Source organism: Notamacropus eugenii, chromosome 5 (assembly GCF_028372415.1).
Source record: "Notamacropus eugenii isolate mMacEug1 chromosome 5, mMacEug1.pri_v2, whole genome shotgun sequence".
NCBI classification, from domain to species: Eukaryota; Metazoa; Chordata; class Mammalia; order Diprotodontia; family Macropodidae; genus Notamacropus; species Notamacropus eugenii.
This window is the reverse complement of record NC_092876.1, coordinates 296,130,019-296,157,229: the sequence shown is the minus strand read 5'-3', so window position 1 is coordinate 296,157,229 and position 27,211 is coordinate 296,130,019. Positions and strand designations below refer to the sequence as shown.

Genomic DNA, 27,211 nt, shown 5'->3' with positions numbered 1-27,211 from the left:
AGCCTTGTGTTCATATACCAAACTGCTTCTTAAACTACTTAGTATTAGATGAAAAAAAATTAGAGAACTTCAAAATAAAATGGGTTGATTTTTTTTGGGGGGGAGGGTGAACAAGGAACAAGGTTAATACCAAAAGCAAGAATGGAGGTTGAACGGGATGTTGGAAGGGGCAAGTGTTTACAGATCACTTCATAAATGAAGTGACATTTAAACTGGATTTTAAAGCATAAAAAGGAATTTAATAGGAAAAAGAAAGGGGATAAACCTTATATAGAAATACAGTTGAATAGAAATGTTTATTCTCTTTGCTTCCTCTGAGCATATGTCAAGCAACCATGAATAGAATGGCCTAGAAGCAGGCTTGGTTACAGGCGAAGCTAACCATGGATGAAATATTTGTTGTGCATAAGCCACACAGACGTAATATAAGATCAGCTATCCTACTGCGTACTCACTTGATTTTCACCTTTGAATCTTTCTTAATGCCTTGTACACAGTGGAGAGTCAATAAGTATTTGCTGGATTGATTATGAAAGTGCCTTGCCTGTGGAATGTATAGTTATGGTAGCTCAGGAGGGAAAACAAGGGGCAAATCTGTGATTGTGAAGCTTTCCTTTATAAAAAGAGTGCCAGATAATTGGGAGGGAATGGGGGGGGGAGGGGCAGGGGAAGAAAGACGTGATTCTTAACCATTAAAGTGACAGAGAGATCCTATTTGCCTTAACTCATTTCAGATGGCATTTTCAAATATTCAGCAAGAAAGTTTCTAAAGAATAGACATTAGCCTTCCTGTTCTTCAAACCCTGGGACCTACATTAAAGTCACATACACTTGGAGTGAAACATTCAGCCATTTTTAGAAAATAGAACTACATTTCTCATCTACATTTTTTCATTTAAATTTCACTTGAAACCCCATATTCTACCATTCTTCATTCTAGCAACTGTGGTATTTTCAGAGAAATTGTATTCATCTTTGATCTTTAATTTTAACTTCTAATATAGTTGAATCAGAACCAAAATCAACTTAATGGGAATAATTTGGTATGGTCTTGATACCACAACTGAAATCTTTTGAATAGTTTTATCTTCTGTTTATTTCATCTTTCTAAAAGTTGTATAAAGAGAAAGGTATTGGTTTGATATACTGGAGACAAATTCTAGTCCTGGCTTGGATACAGATTTGTTGCATGAACTTGAACAAATCATTTCTCTTCCCCTTTTACCATTGATTTCTTATGTAGAAAATGATATGGTTGATTAGATTACCTCTACAGCCTTTTTCTATTAGAATGTTCTATGATTCTATTACAATTAGCTGTTTAAAAACTCAAAAGTTGGATGAACCTCTATTTTTTTTCCTGCCATAAATAAAAGGAAAAAAATTTGACGTACAGTAGTTTGGGAGTGGCTGAGATCAGAAAGGAACAGTCATTTAGTGATAGTCATAATCCACTGATTTGTCCAGAAAGTGCCACTCCCAATTGGTAGAAGTTTTTACCAATCAATTGTAAATGTCCAATAAGCAGTTAATGATACAGGATTGGAGACCAAGAGAAAGACAAGGACTGAATATGTAGATCTGGAAATCATATGCATAGAGAGGATACTTGAATTTGTAGGAGCTGATGAGGTCAGGGAAAGAGTGTGCATAGAGAAAGGAGAGAAGATGGCCCAGAAGAGAGCTCAGCACAGATCCTTGGGGTATGCATGATAGAGCACATATGGAGAAGCCATAGGTGTAAGGAGCGACCAGACATGTAGGAGGAGAATTGGCAGAGAAAAATCTCTAAAGCTGAGGGAGGCAATGTATTCAGAAAATGGAGTTGTAAAGAGTTCCAAAGCTTACAGGCTATCAAAGATGGATTGAATTGAAGATTAGGAGATTATTGGTAAATTTGTAGAAAGCAGTTTCAGTTGAGTGGTAAGGTCCTATATCAAGGGGCTGAGATATGAGGGGAGAGGAACAAAGATAACAAATATAGTTGTGGGGTTTTTTTTTTCCTTAGAAGCAAGCTATGAAAGGAAAGAGAAAGAAAATAATTGCTTGAAGGGAAGGGAGGGTCAAGATTTTTTTTTTTGAAGGATGAGTAAAACGTAGGTGTGAAGGAAGAAAGTTGTCAATAAGGAGTTGTTGAAGATCATAGAAAGTGGAGTTGATTCTATGGGTAATCTAATGAAGAAGACTGGGGGAATTGAGGACAGGATTGCAAGGAGAGGCACTGGCCTTTATAAAGAGGAATACCTTTTCATCCCAATCTTCAGTAAAGGAGGAAATCGAATGGAGGACAACTTCACGAGATGTTGAGATGTAGATTAGGAAAGAAAAGAGCGTTAAATGTCCTTTCTCTTCTCAATAGACTGTGAGGTGTGTTGTTTTCTGCTGAGAAAGTATGGGGAAGAGTAACATAGAGATATTTCTTTAGCTTCTTCTCTATATTCCCGGTTGCTGGTAATGAGAAAAGAAGAAAATGTTTGGGAAAGCTGCTGAATGAAATATGCTAGAGTTAATCAAGGCAGAGAAAAGTCAGGGGATACACTTGCAATTAGGTATCATATATATTTTAGCCACCTGAGCACTGACGAGCAGCTTGGGAGTAGGCCTGGAGGAGAGATAGATGGAATAGATGGAAATGCACAGTTATAGTTCAGAAGGAAAGAATGAGAGAGGTCAAAGATTTGTAGACTTTACAGAATCACATCCATACATCATGTACACATTCTCTGAGAAAAAAAAATCAGAAGTTCCCAGACATGTTAAGCGCAAAATAATGTCACAAGAAATGGGACTGATTTTGTATTTAAGAGATGAGACACAAAAATTTATTGATGTGAGTTAGACTGTCTGAGTCAGACTACCAATTTGTTGGATGGAATATCAAAATTAATACAAACCTAGATAAAGAAAAAACCACATATATTCATATGTATATGTGTGTATATAAGCATACACACTTATTTTAAAACTGGATGTCCCAGAATATCTCACGTTCCACATTTCTAAAATTGTACTTATTGCACTTCCAAACCATTCTTTATTTCAAATTTCCTTAGTTCTCTCAATGACACCACCGTTGTTCCAGTTGGCTAGGTCATAAACTCAACATAATCCTCCCCTACTCATTCTCCCTCACATATCTAATCAAATGCCAAATCTTACCCGTTATACTTCTACATTTCTCATGTGACCCATTCTCTCTACTCACATAGTAACCTCCTCAGTTCAGACCATCCTTTCCCCTCATTTATATTATTATGATAGCCTTCTTTTTTTGTTCCATAATTCTAATTTTTTTCCTCCCAATTTTTTGTTTGTTTTCAGTTTTCAACAATTACTTCCATAAGTTTTAAATTTTCTCCCCCTCCCTCCCCAAGACAGCATGCAATCTTATATGGGCTCTACACATACATTCTTATTAAACACACTTTTACGTTAGTCAATTACATGGCCTTCTAATTGATTTCCCTGCCTCAAGTCTCTTTAAACCATCCTACACACATTGTTGTCAAAGCAATTTTCCTTTTAACCAGATTGTGTTACTCTTCGATAAACTCCATAGGCTTTTTAATGCCTTTCAAATGAAATGAAAACTCTTTAACTTTTAAGGGCCTTTTCATCATGACTTCACCCTATTTTTTCAGCTTCCCTAGCCCCCACTCTACATACTAAAATCCTGTCAGCCTGGGCTTCTCTGGTCTTCCCATCCAGCCCTTGTTCTGGATTAAAACTGACTCAGACCAGTCACTGGAGCAAAGTGAGCCTCTAGTAGGTAATTCAATAATTACCAAAAGAGATTTACTTATCTATAGCAAAAGAAATAAGTGGTGTAGATACCTCAAGTTGACTCAGCTTGGTAAAGCTCCTTATTTGAATTACCCATTGTTATCAGCTGGCTAAATATGAGAGAGCTGCTGGAGCTCCTCATGGTTGCTTTTTACTCGGGTGATGAGAAGGCAATATCCACATTCTGAGCTTTTAGTCCAATGAGCCTCAAGGGATGTCTCAATACATTTTAAGAAAAAACCCACCTAATTGGTATGTGTATGGGGGTAAAGGGTGGTATGAGAGTTAGGATCAGCTCTTATCATTCTCCATTTTCTGTCTCCATGCTTTTACACTCCAGCCTTAAGTATACCACTAAAAAGATCCTTTCTTCATTTGCAATACAATTAAGCATCATTTTCTGCATTCCTAATCTCCTCAACTGCTATTACCCTCCCTCCCCAAACTACCTCATATTTATTTTGCATGTATTTATATTCATGCTATATATACTAACATATTCATATTCTCTCTCCTTCATTAGAATATATGCTTCTTAAGAGTGGAAACGCTTTCATTCTTTGTACTTCTATTTCCAATGCCAGGCTTAGGGCCTGGCATGGAGTAAGTGCTTAATAAAACCTTATTTATTAACTGATTGAAGATATTTTTTGTTTACTTAGGACCTCTGTGGGAGAAAGAAAGAAAGACTTCTAACTGAAGAAGAAATTTGTGAGATTATCAAGAGATTCTGGAATTGTTGAAAATGGCCAGAGATTGATTTTGGGAGGGGAATTTAGGGAGAACTTAAGGAAAGGTGTAAGCAACAGAACAGCCAGAGCTAATTTGTAGAATAAGGGCTTAGAGAGGAGGCACGGAAGGACCAGGTGAAGGAAAGATATTTAGAGCTTGGAGAGACCTCAGAGGCCATTGATTCCAACACCCTAATTTTACAGATGAGGAAACTGGCACAGAGAAATTAGGTGATTTGCCCAGGGTCACACAGCTAGTATTTGAGATATAATTTGTACCCAAGTCTTGCTTAGTCTTATACTGTCTCTACTTATCTGTGCTGCTTCTAGAGAAGGGGGAGGAAAAGGAAAAGAAATTAAAAGACCAAAATTAGAAGGGTCTCAAAGAGAAAGGGATCCTCTGATCTCCATCCTTTAAGAGGAAACAAGCATCTATCAAGTGCCTACTGTGTGCCAGGCACTAGGCAAAGTACTTTATCAATATGATCTCATTTAATTCTTGTAACACCCCTTAGAGATAGGTGTTATTATGTTAAGTGACTTACCCACATAGCTCATAAGGGTCTGATGCTAGATTTGATCTCAGGGTTTTTTGACTCCAGGTTCAGCAGTCTACTCTTTTTGCCACCTATGTACCTAAGAAGGGCATCAAAATTTCTACTGGGCCTAAATGACCCTTTCTGTGCATGCCTGCATGGAAAGAAAAGCATGACAAGAGGAAATACTGGCACCAGATGTGCTGAGAAAAGTTCTAGCCTATGCTCACAATCAAGCTTCAACTCCCTGTGGACCTCATAGACATGACCAATCTTGGACGAAAAACTGTGGAAAAGGGAAAGTTAAAATTCTCTGTATACTTCAGGTTTCTCTCCATAAAACTGTAAACTCCTGAGGTGCACAGACTGTGTCTTTGCATCTTTTATTTATATTTATCATTTGTATTCCCTCCAAGGCCTTGCAGAAATGCTCGTAATAAACACTTCATTAATGTCTGCTGGGTGGTCTGCAGGAAAGAGAAAAAAAAAAGCATCACCTCATTATTGGACTCCTTCAGATGCTTCTTCGCCAGTCATTGCATCTCAGTTTCTATAGCATCTTTCATCTTTTCCCCTTGCTCTTGGATTGAATTCCCAATAAAATGAATTAGGCCTCCAAGGAATTTGCTATTTTAAATAGGGACTAACCTTTTAATGGGTTGGCAAGAATCTACTATTATAACGAGATAACTCATTATTTTAAAATATAATCCACCTGATTCTACTCAGTGGTGGGGACCTTTAAATTGGCTTGAGCTCTGATTATCAACCCACACCATCTGTTTTGCATGTGCTCTCTTCTTATTTCACATCTGTATGTCCTTGTTACGGTTGTTTCTTAGCTAGTTTTAAAAGTTACAAAGGAACTAGTGGATTTCAATAAGTACTTAATTAAATGATTCATATGATAGAAAATTTTAAATAAAGAGTTTTTTTGGTCATCATTTTATGTTCACAGTAAGAACAACTTGATTTTATCTCAAGAAATTAGCATCTTGAACTTTAAGGAATCTGAAAAATATATTTATTAGATAAAATCTATAATTATACAGCATGAATATCATTCATAATCAAGTCGCAATTAATCCTTGAGAATACAGTAACTGATGCATAGTACTTGCTGGCTGACAGGAAAAGTGGCTATATTGTCTCAGTGCATAGCACTGGAGAATGCTATGACTTTTATTTCTGAGATTATTTGATAGGTTTTAGGGTATGCAAGGGTAGAGTCAATATGGCAGAGCAAAGAGACATCACTATTAAACTTCTTCCATAAAATGACCATAGAAAATATAATAATAAAATAAATAAAACATAGAAAATATAATAATATTATATTAAAAACATAGAAAATATATTATATTATATTAAAAACATAGAAAATAAAATAATAAAACAAATTCTGAGTGAAGCAGCCATCAAAAAGTCAGTCAGTCATTGTTCTAACACAGGACAACTTAAAGGGGCATACAGATAATGGGTGAGGGCTGATTGGGAGCAAAGCACAGACTGTGGAGGCAGCTGTATTGTGATCCTTGGAGGCAGCAGCTACTTTGGTGGGAGCACTGGGCATACCCAACGCACAGGGACAGAAAGGTGATTGAACACCCAGGAGAAACCTGTGCTAGTATTGTGAGCAGGATCTGATGACATTTGCCAGATCCTTCACCCATTACTCAGTTCAGGATCACAATTCCAGGGTAGAGAAGAGTAGTAATAATAAAGGGGGAGCAGAAGTCTGTAATGGGAATTAAATATCTTCTGGCCTATTGATAGGCCTCCAGTGAGACTACTGAGGGAAGCTTGATTAGGGAAGGCTTGTTTTGTATGAAGGCTCATACCTTTGAATGATTGCTAATGAGGCACTGGGTCAGGAGGAGTCATGCCCTCCAGCTCTGAAAAGAGTATATACGCATTTATATGTGTGTGTATATGTATATACATACATATACACACACACACACACACATATATATATACACATATATACATATACACACATATATACATACAGACATATGTGTGTATGTGTGTTATATGTATATGTGTCTATATATTTCTATAGATATCTATAGATATATATGGGCATCGGTTTAAGCCCCTGCCCCCTTTGAAAACCAAGAAGTTGGATCTTCTGTCTCTGGTAATGATGCATATATTGCCTGTGGTCAGACAGTTGGAAACCCGTCTGTTGGTCCTGCCCGCATTTTCTCTGTTGGTATATGTAATTAAAGTGAGATTGTTTATCCCACTTAAAGGTGCTTTCCTTTTAGAGAAGTAGATCTAAGAATCTGTGCAGCAGGCCCTCCTGTGTATGCTGGGGTGCTTCCAGTCCTACCTGGATAAGGATTAGAAGGAAGAACAGCAGGGCTGTGAACAGATCTCTCTCTGAATCACACCACCTAGATAGTGTGGAAACCTACAGGCTCTCAGATTAAGCTCTAGAAACTCAGACTAGCCATTCTCCCCAAGGGTGAGCAGAGTCTAACTCTTATATAAAATCCAAATAAATAGACTGGAAAAATGTGTGAAGCACAAAAGAAAATAAATATGGTGACAGGAAAAGCTCAAGATATAAACTCAGAAAAAGACAATGACTTGAAAACATCTACAAGCAGAGCCTTAAAGAAAAATGCATTTTAGACACAAACCCAACAAGAATTCCAGGATGAACTTAAAAAGAGAGATTTAAAGAGAACAAAAAAAAAATATATTTTAAAAATCAAATAAGGGTGGTACAGGAAAAAAATTAGGAAGTAAAATGAGAGCCATCTAGGGTATACAGTGTTCATATAGTTATTTGGATTCATTATGATAGCAAAAGTGGCTCCCTAGGACTCTGAAGACCATTGTTTTCCCTCTTATGCTTGTTCTGGACAGACACACACCTGTATCTACGTACACCACAGTCAGACTTCCTTCCAAAGCAAATATAAACATTTGGTTACCCTTTGTTTCTCAAATAACTGACGCTTTCACTTTTCTCCGTTACTGCAAATAAGCAGGATTTTATGCTCTTGAATAACACTACCACATTTCTACTTATTATGCTAATAGTTTGTATATCTTCACAATGTGATTAATTATTCATTAAGAGTTTCTTGCTTATGATTATTGTCCAGCATTATTTATTAGATTTACTCTGGAGAAATAGTAGGAAACAAATTTTTTTAAAAAAATGTTTTCTAAACTTTGAGTGTTGCTATAAAAAAAGATTTATTCTTTCTAAAGGTTATTAATGGTGAATTTAATTGGAATTTTAACTAAAAACTACCTGTTTTACATTCTTTGCCTTGTTATTATGGAAAGGCTTAAACTTGGCACAGCATTACTTCTCTGAATTGACTTGAGATTGATCATCTAAGCTTGCAGTTAAAACAATATTCTTTTGAAAGCAACTGGAGGTCAAGGACCTTGCCTTTTTACAGTATTTTGTAATAATTAAAATAATGAAACATACGGCCAACACAGTTGATACTGTCACGCTTTTTGTCACTGGACAGTGTCTCAAGTAGATGGATAAAAAAGATAATTTAAAAAAATCTTAACCTGACAAGAAGCAAATGTTCAAAGTGGAAAAATATTACATTTTTACCCATTTTGTCATCTCCATTAATGTTTTGGCCACAAGGGAATTTATAAGGACTTTAGATTACTCTAACTCTTCAGATCATTGGATAGCATATTCAAAGGGCAACTACTTTGAATTATGCTCACAATAAATTGTATTTCAGCGCTGTAAGCATTATTAGCAAATAAAAGGATTCCCTAGCTACGCCCTAAATATATATTCTAATGTAGAACAGTAGTGATAATAATATTACACTGGAGTACTATGAGGAAATGCTATATAAACTGGAAAATATAAGTATTATTTTATTCTCATTCCAATCTTTTCACTGTTATCTCATTTTCATGTTTAGTATTTGTGTGAGGTATTTAACACAGTATACGGAACATATTGGGAACTTAATTCCCTCTTTCTCTTTCTCTTTCCACACACACAGATTCACACACATGTATGTGTATATAGGTATATATAGTATATATGTGTGTGTGTGTGCATAGTATATATTCAGATAAAAAACCAACCCAACAGCTCCTGTTATTTCTTTGTTGTCGGCACCGTTAAAAGTGTTGGTAGCAGTGGTGGTGTTCGCTCTATATTTTGGGGGTTCCAAAACTATGGGAATACCACATAAGCGATGCTATTTTTCAGCAGAGTTCCTTTTGATACTGAAATAACTACCCCTGAAATTGTCTATTCTTCAACTATGTCATACTGAATTCGCTGCTTATACCAAATAGTTTACTAGCAAGCTTTACAAATTATTGAATATCTAGGACACAATAAAGTGAAAATCATCAAAGAGAACAACATTTTGGGAAAGGTGGTTGGTAACGTCCCTCCTCATGCCTATACAATAAATGAAGAAAGGGTAAGGAAAATATTACAAGTGGATAAACGTATTTTAAAAACACCACTTTTGCAGCAACAATATTAAATCTATAGTTTTATGTAGGGCACTAATTTTACCATAAGCCTTTTATTTTAAAAATAGTCTAATATTAATATAAATGTGATCACAGCTAACATTGAGATAATTATTCCAAACTCTTCTCTGGATTACTCAATAGACTAAAATCATATACAAAGGATTTCCATGCCAAAAAAAAAAACCTACCCAATTTGTGGGACATTGAGCATAACATTTATCAAGTTAGGGGGAAGATTCAAAAGATAATCACAAGGAAAAAAATAAACATTTTATATTTTTCTCATACAAGATGACTGAGAGAAGTAACTACTGACATGTGCCTACTCTCTCTCTCTCTCTTTCTCCCTCCCTCTCTCTCTCTCTCTCTCTCTCTCTCTCTCTCTCTCTCTTTCTCACAGACACGCACACACACATATCTATCTATCTATATGTACATATAGATATATATGTCTTAGGACAATAATCTCTAGATATGTCATAGGCTTGATTGATCAGAAGGGACATGAAAGCTTTCAGAGGGAATACCTCACATCTTTACAATCCTACGATATCACAATCTGAAAAATGTAGTAAATAGAAAACCCTGTTAGGATTACTGTTGGTTAAAATTTTGATTTAGTAAAAATAAACACTACCTTAAAGTCTCTTCTCCAACAAGATTCCTACCATATGTATGTCAGAATTATTCACTCTTCCTTGAAAAACAAAAGAACAGATATAACTTGTGTGATCATCCTCTGATTACTAATATCAAGCATGTCATAAATCAGGGATATGGATTTTCGTCAAAGAATTTTGCCACTACCATGGAGAAATGAATTCACACTCATGAATTAATGCAAGATGTACAGGGAGTTCCAGGTAGTGTTAAATGATTCAAGAAAGCAGACCCTTTTACAAAACATTGGAATTACAAGAGTTGTTTGAAAGGAATATTAGAAAGCAAATATAGAAAATATATTTTATAACCCTTGTTCCTTTCTAAGACAAGGGTCAGAGACCAAGTCAAAGAGAGAATCTTTCAATTTGGTGTAGAACTTCTGGCCCTGTTTGCAGATGATTTGGAGTTTTTTACACTATAACCTGGAACAGTACAGAGCTTCTTATATGAGATCCATAGTCGCTTAAATGTGTTTGACTAAAATAAAATTATGGGAAAACTTAATGCATGAATAATCACCAGTTACAAATTCAGCAAGGATTATTAAGTACCTGCTTTGGACCAGTTATTATGCAAAGTGCTGAGGTTACAATGAGAGGGAAAAAATGATTCTACCTTCACAGACATTACACTCTACTGAAGGGAAAATATTTACACAGATAAGTTCTTACAGAATGTGTATAAAATGCTTTCAGGAAGTCAGAGAAAGCACTGACAACTGTTGAGATCAGAAAAAAAAAATCTCATATAATAGGAAATACTTGGCTTAAGCCTTGAAGGGAGTTAGAAATTTCATGTGGTGGAGATGAGGAGGGATATACAACAAGTTGGAGATCTATAGTTCTTGTTTTTAAGTACACATATCTTGGACAGCTTTTGGAAATGTACAATGAACTGGGTACAAAATCAAGCATTAAAAATGAATAGATAGAATTGCACTGCTGAAATTGCAAAGTAGTTGTTTTTGTTTTTTTAGATCCCAAACATCAAATTGAAACAATGACTTATCTTTAAAAGACTCATGTTTTTCTGGCAATATGGTATGGCTTCATGACATGGGACACCACAATCTCTGAAGAATTCACCCAGACAATAATGAAAAATGAACATGATAGACTTGAAAAGGCTATAATACATTACAAATGAGGAATTATGCATGAAATGTTGCAAATCATGCTATCAAAGAAATGCATATAAAAAAATGGGCTGGTCAAGTTCCAAGAGAAAAGGATAAGAACAGAAAGCTTGTGTGTTGAGTTCCTTACAATACCAAGAGAATGTGAACATCATTAGCACATTAGCACATCCTTCTAGTAACAAAGATTAATACCACATAACTGGAAGCTCTGGATTTTGGCTATGTTGTTCCTGGAAGTTTTCATTTCGGGGTATCTTTTAGGAGATAATTGGTGGATTCTTTATATATCTACTTTGCCCTCTTTTTCTAAGAGATCACAATTATCTTTTATAATATCTTGAAATATAATCTCTCTCTCTTTCTCTCTGTCTCTCTCTGTCTTTCTCTCTCTCTCTGTCTCTCATCATGACATTCAGAGGTTTCAATGATTTTTTTCCCTCCTCTATCTGTTTTCCAGATTAGTTATTTTTGCTTTTAGGTATCTTTTATTTTCTTCCATTTTTCTCAGCATGCGTTTTGCCTTTTTTTTAATATTTCTTGTTGTCTCATGTAATCATTAGCTTCTTTTTGGTCTGTTCTAATTTTCCAGGAATTTAATGTTTGAAAAAAGTTTATATCTCCTGTGCCAATCTGTTTATTCCCTTTGCATTTTTCTTCCATAGTTCTCATTTATTTTTCATTTCCCACTAGGTATCCCTATACCATCTGTAAAAACAAACCAAAACATTTTAAACTCATTAAAACTTTTGTTTCATCACTTCCAGACAATCTAGTTAAGTTTGTGTTCATGCTGTTTTTCTCTAAGGCAAAGCATGTAGATGTTTTGGGGTCATTCTCTTCTGTGTTTGCATCTTGAGCATATCTGTCATCATAATGGTTCATTATGGTAAAGTACTTTTGTGTTTGTCCATTCTTCCAATTTAATTCCTGACCAGATTTGATGTTAGGATCAGACTCTGGGTCATTCCTAGAGTGAAGATTTGGGCTGGTCCTGTTGCTGCTGTCTTGAGGTATTAAATGTGATGCTGTCCCAGGATCTCAGGGACAGACTGGGGACCCACAAACTCATTGTATTCAAAGTACACTGATCCAGGGCAAAATCTTATTGCTGACCCCTGGTCTCAGTTCTGTTAAGTCCCTGACCTGGGTTTGGTTCTATATGAGAGTAAGACTACTGCTGGAATCAGCCCCTATAAAGTAACTGGAAAGTTCTTTTGGCTTACAGCAGCAGAATTATAGTCTCCCCTTTGTTTGGGTGCTGTCCTGGTCATTCCTATGCAGATCAGGCAACAAAGTCTAAGCCACACCACTTGCTGCTGGCTTCTTCATTTGCTCCTTTTTCCACACACTATCCATGAATTCTCTACCTGGGAGTGCCCTGTCTCACTCTGTTCTGGATCTATAACCAGTGAATGACTGGAGAAGAGGGCAAAAAAGCTGTTAGTTGGCAGCTGTCATCACAGTGCCATGGTATGAGTCTGAGACCAACTCTTGATATGGTGTACAGCCTCAGACACAGCATTTAGAGATTTAAAGATCTTCCCCACCCATTAGGGGAAGCTTGATTAGGGGAGATTTGGTTTTTAAGAAGGCCCTCCTTTTGTTAATTTCTAATGGGGCATTGGTTCTAAAGGGTTGTGATACCCTCTGGCTCTGAAAAGTGTATATATACTCTGAGTTGAGGTTTTGTTTTGGGGCTTACTCATTAGAAGTGTTTGTTTCACCAGATGCGACTCTGGGTAGCCCCTAAGGTGTCCCCAGCTTTGAAAACCCCAATCTTCGTGCTTCTCTCCCTGGTAATTTTGTGTTGCTTGTGATCAGACAATTGGAAGCCCTGTCTGTTGGTCTTTATTTCTCTGTTTGTATTTTCTCTGAAGTTCAGGCTGCTGACTTTTTCCCCTGAATGAAGTGAATGATATATGTGCTTGATTAAAGTAGATTGTTGATCCATTAAAAGCTGCTTTTCTTTTAGAAATCTTTCTTTTAGAATCTTTCTTTTAGAAAAGCAGATCTAAGAACCTGTCCAGCAGGCCCTCCTGTGTATGTCGGGGACCTTGCTATTACAGCATGCTCCTAGCCTGACTAGAGTCCAAAGATCGACCTTTCTTTCTCCCTTTGCCAAACTGTGCTGAACAAAGAACTCATTGTAACTTTTAGTGAATTTCCTTTACATGATTTAGTTTGGATAACCTTCTGTGTTTGTCTTTCATTTTGGAAGAGGACCATGACATCAGGGAAATGATGACATGGCTTTCAGTTGACTTTGATTTGAGTGAGACAGGACTGTGCAAGGTCACCAGCCTCACTTTCCCTTCCTGAGCCATCTGGATCCAGTGACCAGCTATTCATCAGGATGACTGGAGATGGCCCATGATGCAATGGGAGACACTGGCCATTTTAGGCTAAGGTCTTTTCACTCACTTAGAGTGAGGTAATGCCCGTTGAGTGAGTAGGTCTCTTAAGAGGCAGTCAAGGGATGAATTCTTTAATTAGAAAAAGAAAAAAATCAAGGTGGGAGGGCAAGAGCCACAGGGTTGCTGTTCCAAAGAGAGAGAGAAGAGAGAGAGAGAGAGAGAGAGAGAGAGAGAGAGAGAGAGAGAGAGAGAGAGACAGAGAGACAGAGAGACAGAGACAGAGAGACAGAGACAGAGACAGAGAGAAAGGAAGGAAGGAAGGAAGGAAGGAAGGAAGGAAGGAAGGAAGAAAGAAAGAAAGAAAGAAAGAAAGAAAGAAAGAAAGAAAGAAAGAAAGAAAGAAAGAAAGAAAGAAAGGAAGGAAGGAAGGAAGGAAGAAAGAAAGAAAGAAAGAAAGAAAGAAAGGAAGGAAGAAAAAGAGAAAGGATCACTTGTTAGATTTGTTAGGAAGAATTTGTGGAGAAGCACTCACTACATTGCTTCTTATTTCTCTGCTATCTTGGATCTATCTCTCATAACATATCTCTTGTCATATTTTATTCCTGCCCCCCCCAAAAAGAAGAGGAAAACTGCCCAAGTTCCAATAGCATCTAATTTCAGTGGCAGAAATTGTTTTTAATTTTGTTTTTGTATATCTCCAGGGCCTAATGCAGTATCTTGTACACAGTAGAAGTTGAATATGATTTTGTTGAAGTAGATAGCTATAAGTAGTTCAGAGAACAAGGCATAAAATACCTTTGTGGACCAATCAGTTGTTTTCTAAAAGTAAATGTGGAAAAGAAAATGGTCTGTTCTATTTTGTAGTATGCCTACTTTATAAGTATTTCAATATTTCATTACTAATGCCATGTTTCTTTATGTAAGGAACTTTGCTAAAAAAAATAAATAAAATATATGTACAAAAACATACATTTTATTTATTTTTTTAGCAAAGTTACAAAAAGTACAAAGTTACAAAATTGTTTTTGAATGGCAAAATAGAGATCTTGTCTTCAAGCCATGAATACCTGAATTCAGTTCCTGCTTCTATTACACTTGCTGCATGACTGAGCAAGTTATCTCTAAGTTTTCTAAGCAGCTCTAGAAGACGCTCTTACATAGTTGGCATCAATGTGCATTTGCAATGGGAAATTGTCATCCATACATTCTCTATAACAAGAAAATCATAGGTTTTTTATCTTTATTTCCTATTTATATACATGGTATACCTTGACTTGGTAGTCTCACCTTATTCATTTTTGTTATTCTCATGAGATTTCAAATAGGAACTCCTACATAAAGTAGTAATGAGTCATACTTTTTATTGACTGATTTGGTTATGTGTTATCTAGTATCACCATCTTGATTCTTACTATCCCTATACCTGAAATAAGTTTCTCCCTTATTTTGCTTCTCAGAATCCTTAGCTGAATTGAATGCTCAGCTCATTTGCTTACCTCCATCAAGAAGCTTTTGCTGATCATCCCAACTGTTCATATTATCTCCCTACTGAAATTAGTTTCTATTCATTATCCTTGTGCATCTTATATAATCCTGTAATGGCAAGCAAAGTAAGATCTTTTGCTGTTTTTGTTTTAGTATAATCAAGTGCCTCTGATCAAATAATGTGATTAAAAAGATATTAACCACCCATTAATGGGCCTGGAAAGATTTGTAGGAAGGCCCATACCTTTTGTTAATGAGTCACTGGTTCTCAGGGGTTGTGATGCCCTCTGAATCTAAAAAGTGTATAAAGACTCTGAGGTGTGGTTTTACTTTTGGGCTTAGTTTTTGTAAGAAGTTGTGTGTGTCATATGAGACTCTGGGAAGCCACTAAGCAGCCCCCTGGCTTTGAAAACCCAGAGGTTGGTGCTTCCTCTCTGGTAACTATGTATGTATGTAATGGTCAGACAGTTGAATCTGTCTGTTGATCTGTGATGTATGTATTGCTTAAGCCAGACAGTTAGAAGCATGTCTGTTGATTTTGATTTCTCTGTGTTCTCTCTGAAGTTCAGGGTGCTGACTTTTTCCCCTGAACACTAAGTCAATGATACATGTACTTGATTAAAGTGATTGTTGACCCCTCAAAAGTTGCCTTTCATTTTAGAAAAGCAGATCTCAGGACCAGTGATAGCAGGCCTTCCTGTGTATGTCAGAGTGCTTGCTTTTACGGACCCCTTCATGCAAAGGCCTGGCTGATTATAGTCTTTGTTTCCTCAATATATAGCACAGTACCTTGTATGTGGTAGGTTTTCAATAATAATACTAACTGGTATTTGGTCAGTAGCTCTTTTAAGTTTGCAAAATACTTTTACATATATGATCTTATTTGAGCTTCAAAAACCTGTCATTTTATTATTATCAATTATTAATATTATTATCTTATTATTAGTCACATTTTACAGGGGCATTGAGTGATCTAACTGAAGCCACAGAGCTGTTAGCTATTCAGAGCTGTATTTGAATGCAGGTCTTCCTGATTGTATCCCCTGAGAATTCAAGTCACACAGCTTAATAAATGTTTGTGGAATTAAACTGAATAAGTAATCTAAGTCTCTGTCTTATATTTTAGCTGTCACATGTCTCTCTGATGATAACCAGTCTGCAGAAATGATTGACTGCCTTACTTGGGCAGGGGACATGCCTCCCCTTGTGCAAGAGTGTCACGTCCCTTGTCGAGATGACTGTATGTTCACTCCTTGGTCAAAATTCACCCCATGTTCAGCAGACTGTGACACAGTGAGGACCCGCCGCCGACAGTTGACAGGTAGGCTCTGATTCTTATATTTTGATGTCAGATGATAAAATAGTTGTTTCTGAAGAACTTCTGCACCACTGTCAAATATCTGATTTATTTTAACAACGAGTTGGAAAGTTACTTCAAGAATCTATCAAGTTAAAAATAGATTTTGTTCCAACATTTATCATCTAGTTCTAGTACTGAATTAATTTTTTTGGTTGCTGTTTTCTATGTGGATTATCTTATTATTCTACTATGAGGACAACCATAATTTAAAAACTAAAAATTGCAAGAAGAGTAACAAATAACCAAATAAGAATAAAGCTGAATACAACTTGAAGAATTAAGCAACATATGTACCTTTGTAATGCCAGTTGCTTTGATCTCAGAATGTTTTCTCCACATACACAATTTCAAAGCATATCACAAACTCAAATCTTGATAATTTCCACAATTACATTATTAAAGAATTTTGGAACACATATTGTTGTGTAGCTTTATATTAAGTGTATGGCGGGGGCAGAGTTCAGCCCTTATTAGACACTATTTACTCAATTTTAAGATGAGAACATTGAGCCAGATGAGCTTTTAATGTTCCTTCTAGCTTTAAATCTATATGATATGATGATACAATACATGACATGATATGTTATACAATATGATGTGATATAATCCTAGAATTATTTATTATTATTATTATTTATATTTATTTATTATATATATTTATAAATTTTTATATTATTATTTATTATATTATAATTTATTATAATTTATTTACTGAATAAAAATAACTTTTGATTTTTATAGAATAGATATTTTCATTGATTTTTCACCATTTCATATGTTCCCATAAGTGGTCTGATTTCTTTGAAAAGTAAAGTATTTCTGAATAAATTAATTATTTGATAGGACTTGGAGTACATAAATTAAGAAGTTATTGGATACTTTAAAATATTTGTTCACCCTCACATATGAAGTGTCATATAACCAAATAGCACATGTATACATAAATATTATTAAAGTTTAAGCAACACTAATCCACTCAGACCCTCTGAGATTAGAGGGCAATTTCTTTTAAAATGAGCAATTCATATAAATTGGCAATTAGTTCATCTCTCTTGAGATGCCTGAATTTTGGAAGTGGGAAAAAATGTGAAAGTCCTATGAAATTTCTTCATCTTAGATCTGAATATAGTGGCTTTTAGATTTATAAAAGTTTAATGGATCTGATTTTATACAATATGCTTTTAATGCAAATATCAAAGTTGTTCATTTGGAGCACCATTTAAAATAAACATTGCTCGATCTAAAAGATTCTTATGTTTTGGATTCTAAACAAATTTAGAATTTCTTTTCCAAATTATTAACTTACAGATTTATAGCAAGTTGCTCACTATTTCTCTGATTCTGCTTGTAGTATGTCAAAATAAGTGGCCATTTCACATGTATGCATGGTGATGAGAAGGAGGGGAAATTAATCATCAGAGGGGGAAAAGTCAGTCAAACCAAGCATTTACTGTCTGAGTAGACAAATTAACTAATTGACTTTTTTTTTTTACTTTTCAAACAATTAGTTTTATATTATGAACCTGTGTTTGCCATAAGTTGAGACTAAAACTCATAATTACTAACATATACTCATACACACACACACACACAGATTTGTGTGTGTATGTGGGTGCGTGTTTGTGTAAAATCCAAGACTTGGATTCTCTCATTGCCTAAAACTTGGTAAATATATCAATAGCACCAGATTTGAAACTAGATGGAATATTCTGTCAGCTTAGTCTTTGGCTCAAATCATTATCTGGGTTTTCTGCATAGTTGTGCAGAATTCATTTATTAAGAAAATATTAAATTTTGAAAATAATATTTTTAATCATAGAGGCCATGCCATAAGCACTCAAATACTTCAAATAATTCAGGGGGATGAAGTGGAAAAAAAAAATTCAATGATTTTTTTTTTCTTACCATAAAGACATCAAAACATTAAGAATTGTGGTCTGTCTAATTATGTTTCACTTTTCAACTAGTATTTTTCTTATCACATAAACACAACTACACATAACTAAGAAAATACTATCAACCTTTCAAGTGAGGACCAGGAATTGATTATGTTGCTTGAATTGGTCATTTAATGAAAACTAATATAACCTTTGACTAGAACTTAATTAGTCCATATGAGTCCATATGTTAATTTCTTAATGTGAAAATTGTTTCTTTTCTGTGAGATTCTCACTCCCAACAATAATGAAACTCATTAAAATTGGAATCTAGTATAATGGAAGACTCATTCATTTTGTCTGAAAAATCATACTTCAGAAGAGTCTGATAGAAAACTTAAAAGGAATTTTCAAACAATGTGAATGTGTCTATTTCTTGCCAGTTGTTCTTCTTGCTGCTTGTCATCATGTGATAGTAAGTCACAATATGGTAGTTGCTTAATCTGTTTGCTATTCACATTAAATCCAATAGTGTCTACCTTCATTATTCCTGAAACAGCTCATGATTTCTGTCTGTCATTCTAGCAGATGATATTATTTGCTGTATCATTGTCCCATACAATCCTTCAATCTTTAATAGTCTTTGACTAAAAAAAAAAATTGAGTGGCAAATGTGAAACTGTGGTTAGGTTTTCCAAAGAGAAGTGAAAAAATAGCATCAAAATCTATCTACTATATTTGCTGGCTTCCACTGAAAATGGAGAATTATGTTTTGAGTTTGTCTTTAACCTTTAAGCTTATCTTAAAGTTGTCCTTTAGTTCTTTGACTAGTTATAGTAGAGTTGATGTTCCTGTCAGACATATTCACTTGATACTAGAGGACATAAAAGTTAAACAGTAATAGATCTAATGTGATTCAACTATTCTGCAAAGCCATGTTTGAAGATTTAATTGGTGGGAGGGGAGATGGAAGGTGGAACTAGACCAGGGGGTAGGAAACCTGTATCCTTGAGGCCCCAAGTAGCCTTCTAGGTCCTTGGGTGCAGCCTTTTGACTGAACCAAGTTTTACACAACAAATCCTTTTATTAGGGGGATTTGTTTTGTGAAGTTTGGATTGAGTCAAAGAGCTGCACTTGAGGACCTAGAGGGCCATATATGGCCTCAAGGCAGCAGGTTCCCCATTTCTGTACTAGACTTTGCTCTTAGATTTCAGTTGACTCCAGTTGTAAACAGACCTCTCCTTAGATCATACCACTTTGGAAAAACTGAAAATTTACAAGAAGTCCCTAGAAATATCTCTGAAAATAACTTGGGACAGTGTGTCCTCCACCTTGGAAGTAGAGCACCATTTTGACAAAGTCAAGAAATAGGCTGGAAAATGAACAAACAGGAAAAAAATATATTCTGACCATAGAAAGTTACTATGGTGACAAGGAAGCTCAAAACACACATTCAGAAGAAGATAGGAAAGTCAAAATTTCTACATCAAAAAACTCCAAGAAAAAAATATGAATTGGTCTCAGGACAAAGAAAAGCTCAAAAAGGATTTTAAAAATCAAATAAGAGACTACTATGGAAGTGTTTTGCATGGCTACACATGTCTGACCTGTATAGAATTGCTTGCTTTCTCAATGAGGGTGGTTGGGGAGGGAGGAAGGGAGAGAACATGGAACTGACAGCTCAAAGGAATGTTAAAAATTGTTTTTGCATGCAACTGTAAAGTTAGTTGTACAGGCAGTGGGGTACAGGAATCTATCTTGCTCTACAGGAAAATAGAGGAGAGGGGGATAGGAAAAGGGGGTTGATAGAAGGGAGGGCAGATTGGGCAAAGCTGGTTGGGGTGCACACTGTCCCAGGGTGGGGAGAGGAAAGAGGTAAAAATTTGGAATTCAAAATCTTGTGGAAGTGAATGTAGAAAACTGAAAATAAATAAACTGTATTTTAAAAAATCAAGTAAGAGAGGTAAAGGAAAAATTGGGAAGAGAAATGAGAGTGATGCAAAAAAAACATGAAAAAAGAGTCAATAGCTTGATAAAGGAGGAACAAAAAATATTAAAGAAAATAACACTTTACAAAACAGAATAAGCCCAGTGGTGAAAGAGGAATACAAGTCTAATGAGAAGAATGCCATGAAAAGCAGAATAGGCCTAATGGAAAAGGAGGCACAAAAATTAACTGAAGAAAGGAACTCATTAAAAAATAAAATTGGCCAAATGGAAAAAGAGGTACACAATCTCACTGAAGAAAATAAATCCTTGAAAGTTAGAATTGAACAAATAGAAGCAAATGACTTTATGAAAAATCAAGAAACAATAAAACAAAACCAAAAGAATGAGAAATTAGAAGACAATGTAAAATATCTAAATAGAAAAACAAATGACCAGGGAAAAAGATCCAGGAGAGATAATTTTTAAAATTATTGGGCTTCCTGAAAGTCATGTTAAAAAATAGCCTAGACATCATCTTTCAAGAAATTGTCCATGAAAACTGCCTCTCTCTCCATACACACACACACACACACACACACACACACACACACACACACACACACACACACACACACACACACATTATACAGCCAGAGGGTAAAATAGAAATTGAAAGAATCCACTGATCACCTCCTAAAAGAGATCCCCAAATGAAACCCACAAGAATATTTTAATCAAATCCTAGAGCTCTTAGGTTAAGGAGAAAATATTTGCAGGCAGGCAGAAATGAACAATTCAAGTATTGTGGAGCCTCATTCAGGATAAAACAAGGTTTAGTAGCTTCTACATTAAAGAACTGGAGGTCTTGGAATAAGATTTTGAAGGGGAAAGGAGCTAGGATTAAACCAAGGATCAACTACCCAGTAAAACTGAGTATAATCCTTTGGGAGAAATAGATATTCAATGAAGTAGAGGACTTTCAAGCATTCCTGATGAAAAGACAAGAGCTGAATAGAAAATTTCACTTCCAAATTTAAGATTCAGGAGAAGCATAGAAAGGTAAATAGGAAAGGAGAATCACAAGGGACTTAATAAAGTTAAACTATTTACTTTTCTACATGGGAAAATGATACTTGTAACTTATAAGAATTTTCTCATTATTAAGGCAGTTAAGAGTGTATATAGACAGAGAGCATAAGTGTGAGTTGAATATGATGGGATGATACCTTTAAAAATAAAATTAATAGATAAGAAAGAGCAATATATTGGAGAAAGGGAAAAGAATAGGTAGAATAAGAAAAATTATCTGATATAAAAGAGGAAAGAAAGTGCAATTAGAGTGGAGGGGAAGATGGGGTAGATGGCAGGGAACCCTTGAATCTTACTCTCGATGGCATTGGCTTAAAGAGGTAATAACACACACACTCTCAGTTACTTACAGAAATCTATCTTACCCTACAGGAAAATAGTAAGGGAGGGGGATAAGAAGAAGGGAGTGGGAGTGTTATTAGAAGGGAAAGTGGATTTGGGAAGGTAATATAAGCAAAATGCTTTTGAGGAGGGACAGGGTGAAAGGAGAGAGAGTAGAATAAACAGGAAGGAAATAGGATGAAGGGAAATTCTATTAGCAATCATAGCTATAAAAATTTTGTTGAAGCTAGTTTCTCTGATAAAAGCCTCATTTCTCAAATATATAGAGAAATGAGTAAAATTTATAATAATAAGAGACATTCTCCAATTGACTAATGGTCAGAAATATGAAGTCAGTTTTCAGATGAAGTAATCAAAGCTATCAATAGGTATATTTTAAAAATGCTCTAAATTACTATTTTTTGGAGAAATGCAAATTAAAATAATACAGAGGTGCTACTTCATACCTATTAGATTGGCTAATAGGGCAGAAAAGGAGAATGATAAATGTTGGAGGAGATGTAAAAAAATTGAGACACTAATAGACTTTTGGTGGAGTTGTGAACTGATTCAAGCAATATATAGAGCAATTTGGCACTGTGTCCAAATATTTATAGTAGCTCTTTGTTGGTGGCAAAGAGTTAGAAATTAAGGGAATGCCCTTCAATTGAGGAGAAGCTGAATAATTTGTGGTGTGTGATTCTAATGGAATACTATTCTGATATAAGAAATGATGAGCTAGAAACTGTCAGAAAAACCTGAAGAGACTTACATGAAATGAGTAGAACCAGGAGAACACTGTACACAGTGATGTGATAAGATAATCGACTGTGAATGACTTACCTATAATCAGCAACACAATGATCCAAGATAACTCTGAAGGACTTATCATGAAAAATGCTATCCATCCCCAAAGAAAGAACAAATGGAATTTGAATACAGACCAAGCATACTTTTTTTGCTTCCATTATTTTTTCTTGAATTTTCATTTTGGCCTACATTGTTTTTTATTACATGACTAATATGGAAATATGTTTTGCATGATCGCACATGCATAACCTATGTAAAATTACTTGGGAGAGGTGAGGAGGAATTTGGAACTCAATTTAAAAAAAATGAATTTTGAAAATTGTTTTTACATTTAATTGGGGGAAAATAAAATGATAAATAACAATTTAAAAAAATGAAAACCCCAAATGGGATCATGAAGAGTCAGCCATGACTGAAACGACTGAATGACAAAAGTCATTTAGAACATCATGCCCTCCATGCCTTCCTAACCTTTGCCACCACTTAACAGCTAAGGTAATGGAGGCCTAGAGAGTTATGACATACACTTACATAGTTCATTTAGTGACTTAACCTTGTTCTCAGCACTTTGCTGCCTCTGCCACATCATGGACAAGTAGATGTGGTGCTATCAGCTCACATCAAAAGGCTGAACTCATTTATCAACCTTACCCCAAGAGAACATTGAAAACAATCCAAACACTTTCTTTTGCCATATGCAAGTGAAAACATTCCTCAATTTCTATTAATATACCCAGTGAGAAAGAGAACACTGAAACAAGAAGGCTAAGATTTATTTCCAACTCTGGTAAATACCCTGTTGTCATAAAAATGCCATCAATATCCATTCAGACCTGGAGTTTACTGAACAACATCCATGTTTGCTACTCTTTACAGCCAAGGTGATTGAATCTGCCACTATAATGAATTCTAGTTTTAGAGGAATTATTCCAGTCTTGAGGGTGAGAGAAGAACATGGCAGTAGAAGAGAAAAAAACATCTTTTTTTTTTATTTGGTTAGCAAAAATCTCTCCTAATGCAAGATACTACTTTTGATCATAACAGGCTCTACACAGTTAAACATGATTATTTTGATATGGATTGCATATGTGGAGTATACTTGTATAACTCTGCTTTGCAAAATCATTTTAAAAAAAATGTTACTTCCTTTCGGACCATTCGGGGGGTCTCCCTGGCAACCATTGATTGCAAGGGGAGTAGAGGCAAAGTAATCAATTTGTTTTCATCAGCTAATTATGGGGAAAATGATATTACATAAAGTTACCAAGAATTTCTTAGCAGTACAATTACTGTATCAGGCTCGTTTCAAGGGTTTAGTGCCTTTCTCCAACATCAAACAGTTTTCTGAATTCTCTTAAGTACTTTAGTTGCCCTGGAAGAGGCTCCCATTGTCACAGACTTTAGAAACAGGTAGAAAGCAGGGTGGGGTGGCAGGTGGGCAAATTTTTGAGGAGGGGAGAAGTGATTTATATTTACACTTCAGATTGTTTAAGGTTTAATGAGTTAAATGTCCTTAAAAATATATAATGTGACCAACCTTTATTTAAAAAAAAAATGAGATGTGCCATTCATAATTAGTACAATGTCTCTTGTTGGAACAGGAAAGGGCAGAAAGAAGGAAAAATGCCAGAATGCTGAAATTTATCCCCTTGTTGAAACTGAAGCCTGCCCCTGTGAAGTATTCACGTCCCAACCCCACGGAAACTGGTCTGAGTGCATTCTTCCAGAGGGCAAGAAGGAGCCTCAACGTGGCATGAGACTGCGTGGAGACACTAAAGCCTGTGGAAAAGGGGTGCGCCTACGAGCCATAGTTTGCTCTGATAAAAATGGACGACTTGTTGACCCATCTTACTGCAGCAGCTCTGGTAAGAGGATGAATAAATGAAACTAATGGTCTTGAAGTTTTGGTTCATACAGCACACAGTGTTATTGCCCATTATTATCATGGACAGTTGACTTTGTCCCAAAGGGGAAAAACAAGGAACGGTAGGTATTATTACACCCATTATCGACATGAGAAAATGGAGACACAGAAAACTTCTGTGCCTTGTTGAAAATCAGTCAAATGATCAGATAGAAAACTGGGGTTAGTGCCCTCCTGTACTAATGGCTAGTCTCATTTTTTTTTTCCTATTGTACTATTCTGTCTTTCATAAGATACATGTAAGCAATATGCCAGCTTCCAGCTTCCACTGGTTATTTAGTTTGTGGATTGTTCAGGTCCTTCCAGTGATTCCCCTCATTATTCTGTTTACCCTTTGTTCATTTTGCTGTATGCTGATTACCAGACAGATATCAGGCAGAAGTTTAGAGAGGACATAAAACTCCAATCAGGTGATAGAAAAATTTGTAATACATTTACCAAACAAGGCTTAGCCAACAAGTGATTTCTCTGTATGTATGTCTGTGGGTGTTTGTGTTATTTGCCACTTATGAAATTACCTTATGAATAAAACAACCCTTGATTAGAGTTATATGCTAAGAAAATATCATATTCGAAGAAAGCATCAAAAGAAGATGAAGTCAGTATGAGATGTCTGAATTGCTCGGGACAAAAAGGGAAATTAACAAGAATAAAGACACAGATCATATTATCATTTATTTTTAGGAAAATTTAACCAAAAATGAGGAGTCTAAAAGAACCCAGGCCCGAGGACATGATATTTTCACCATTTGTAGATATGTGACAGACAAGGAAAATTCTAATTTAGCTTATAAGGTCATTTACAAAATATTACTGAAAAATACATAAGATTATAAGACAAAACAGTGTAAAATGATTGAGGGGAGGAAAAAGAAACAGGAGTGCAGGTAATTTCATACTGAGCGTATTTCTAGAATGTTGTTGTTTGTTCTTCATTCTTGCTGTCACCTCTTCATGGTGATAGCATGACTTGCAAGTGAATTGAATTTAAGTGAGAGAGGGCTATGAAAAGTCACCAGTCTGTCTTTCTCCTCTGGATCCATCTGGGTCCAGTGGTTAGATATGGATCATAACGACTGGAGATGGTCCCCATGCAGTGGGAGACCTTGGCCTTTTTAAGCTGAGGTCTTTTCAAGTTCTCACTTTGAGGCAATGTTACCATTCAGCGATTAAGGCTAGATAAGAAAAGACCCCAGGGTCACTTTTACCTAATCAAAACATAAAATCAGTCTGGGAAGGGAAAACCTTCAGGGTTTCTGGCCAAAACAGAAACAACTGCAATTTACTCTCACTCAGAGACATCTGAACCCAAACAATGACAAAGTAAGGCTTAGGTTGGGACCTATTATTGGCTAATCAAAGCTATCCAGAGTGATTTGGGTTTAAGGCAAGGTTCTTGAGAAAGAAATCTCACCAGATTTACTTCAAGATATTTTGCAAGGTTTCAGCAATCAGAATTTACATTCCTTTGGGCAGAGCACCTGCAAGTAAGGGTATGATACCCTTGGTGGACAGAGAGAGAGGCAAGAGAGAAGAGAAAAGAAGGAAGGAGGGAAGGAAAGAAAGGATGAAGGAAGGAAGTAGCAACATTGTCCAACTGGTACTGGTCAGTTGGGTCCCCAGCAGGACAGCTCAGACTACTCACACATTGTTTTTTTTTGTCCTTCATTTTGGAAAAGGATTGTGGCATCTGGAAGGTGATAATATGACTTGCAAGTGAATTGCATTTACGTGAGGGAGGGATTGGCAAAGTCACTAGCTTCACTTTCTCCTCTGGAGTCATTTGCATCCTGGGGTAAGATAGAAATCGGGATGGCTGGAAATGGCCCCCATTTATAAATTAAACTGGAAGTAAAAGCAGATGCAAAATGGAATAGCTGTTCTATTGTTTGATTGTTAGTGGTGGGTATAGTAGAATCACAACTATGGTTCTATCTGTTTTGTCTGCCACTTCAATACTAAAATCCTCTGACAAAGGAATATAAGAAGAAGTCAGAAATAAGCCTCTGGACCTAATTCAAATGTAAAAGTGGAGTTATATTCCTACCTTAATTAGCAAGCCATTTTGGAATCTTTTCAGTCTAGTAATGGAAAACTTCCAACTTGGAGGAATCAGGTTCCAAATGTGTAGTCATTCCCTGGGAGAAAATCACTTTGGCCAAGAGAGAGAGTTGGGTTTTTTTTCTCTTGTTCTGCCTGTACCTTTACTCCCCCTCCCCCTCTCCCTCAGTCTTCTTCTCACTCCCTTATTCACTACACATTTCCCTCTTTACTCTTATCCATCATTACTCTTATCCTTTAAGTTTATGCCAACTCTCCCCATGCATTCTGTGTTTTGAGTGGCAGTTTTCCCTAGACTTCTAGGTGCAAGGTTTTATACATAATGTTCTAATTGACGTATATGGGATGATTGTTAATAAGAAGTCCACTGTTGAGTGTTTATTTGTTAATAGTACTACAAACCCAAACCCTCAGGATTATTTCTGGGACAGGGAGAAGGAGAGGGAGAAGGGATGGATAGAGAGATGGAGAGGGAGAGAAAGATAGAAGCCACCTTCTGCAAGACCCAGTCAATGTAAGTGGGAGTTGGAGAAGACCCAGAGGGAATGCTGCACAAATATGCATAGAACAAATCCATTCAAGAGGTAATATAATTTTAAAACATTTAGAGAACTTTTTATTTGGGGGGGGTGGTATCTCAGAAATTGTTTCCA

General features: G+C 35.9%; 1 protein-coding gene across 2 annotated transcripts in view; it reads left to right on the top strand.

The window, feature by feature from the left end:
- Positions 1 to 27,211, top strand: part of THSD7B (thrombospondin type 1 domain containing 7B) — a 1,192,820-nt gene that overhangs the window by 792,832 nt on the left and 372,777 nt on the right. For both annotated transcript variants that reach the window (XM_072613204.1, XM_072613205.1), the window contains 2 exons: positions 16,314 to 16,508; positions 24,175 to 24,438. In XM_072613204.1, the coding sequence (XP_072469305.1) occupies positions 16,314 to 16,508; positions 24,175 to 24,438 (459 nt within the window). The remainder of the gene's footprint in view (positions 1 to 16,313; positions 16,509 to 24,174; positions 24,439 to 27,211) is intronic.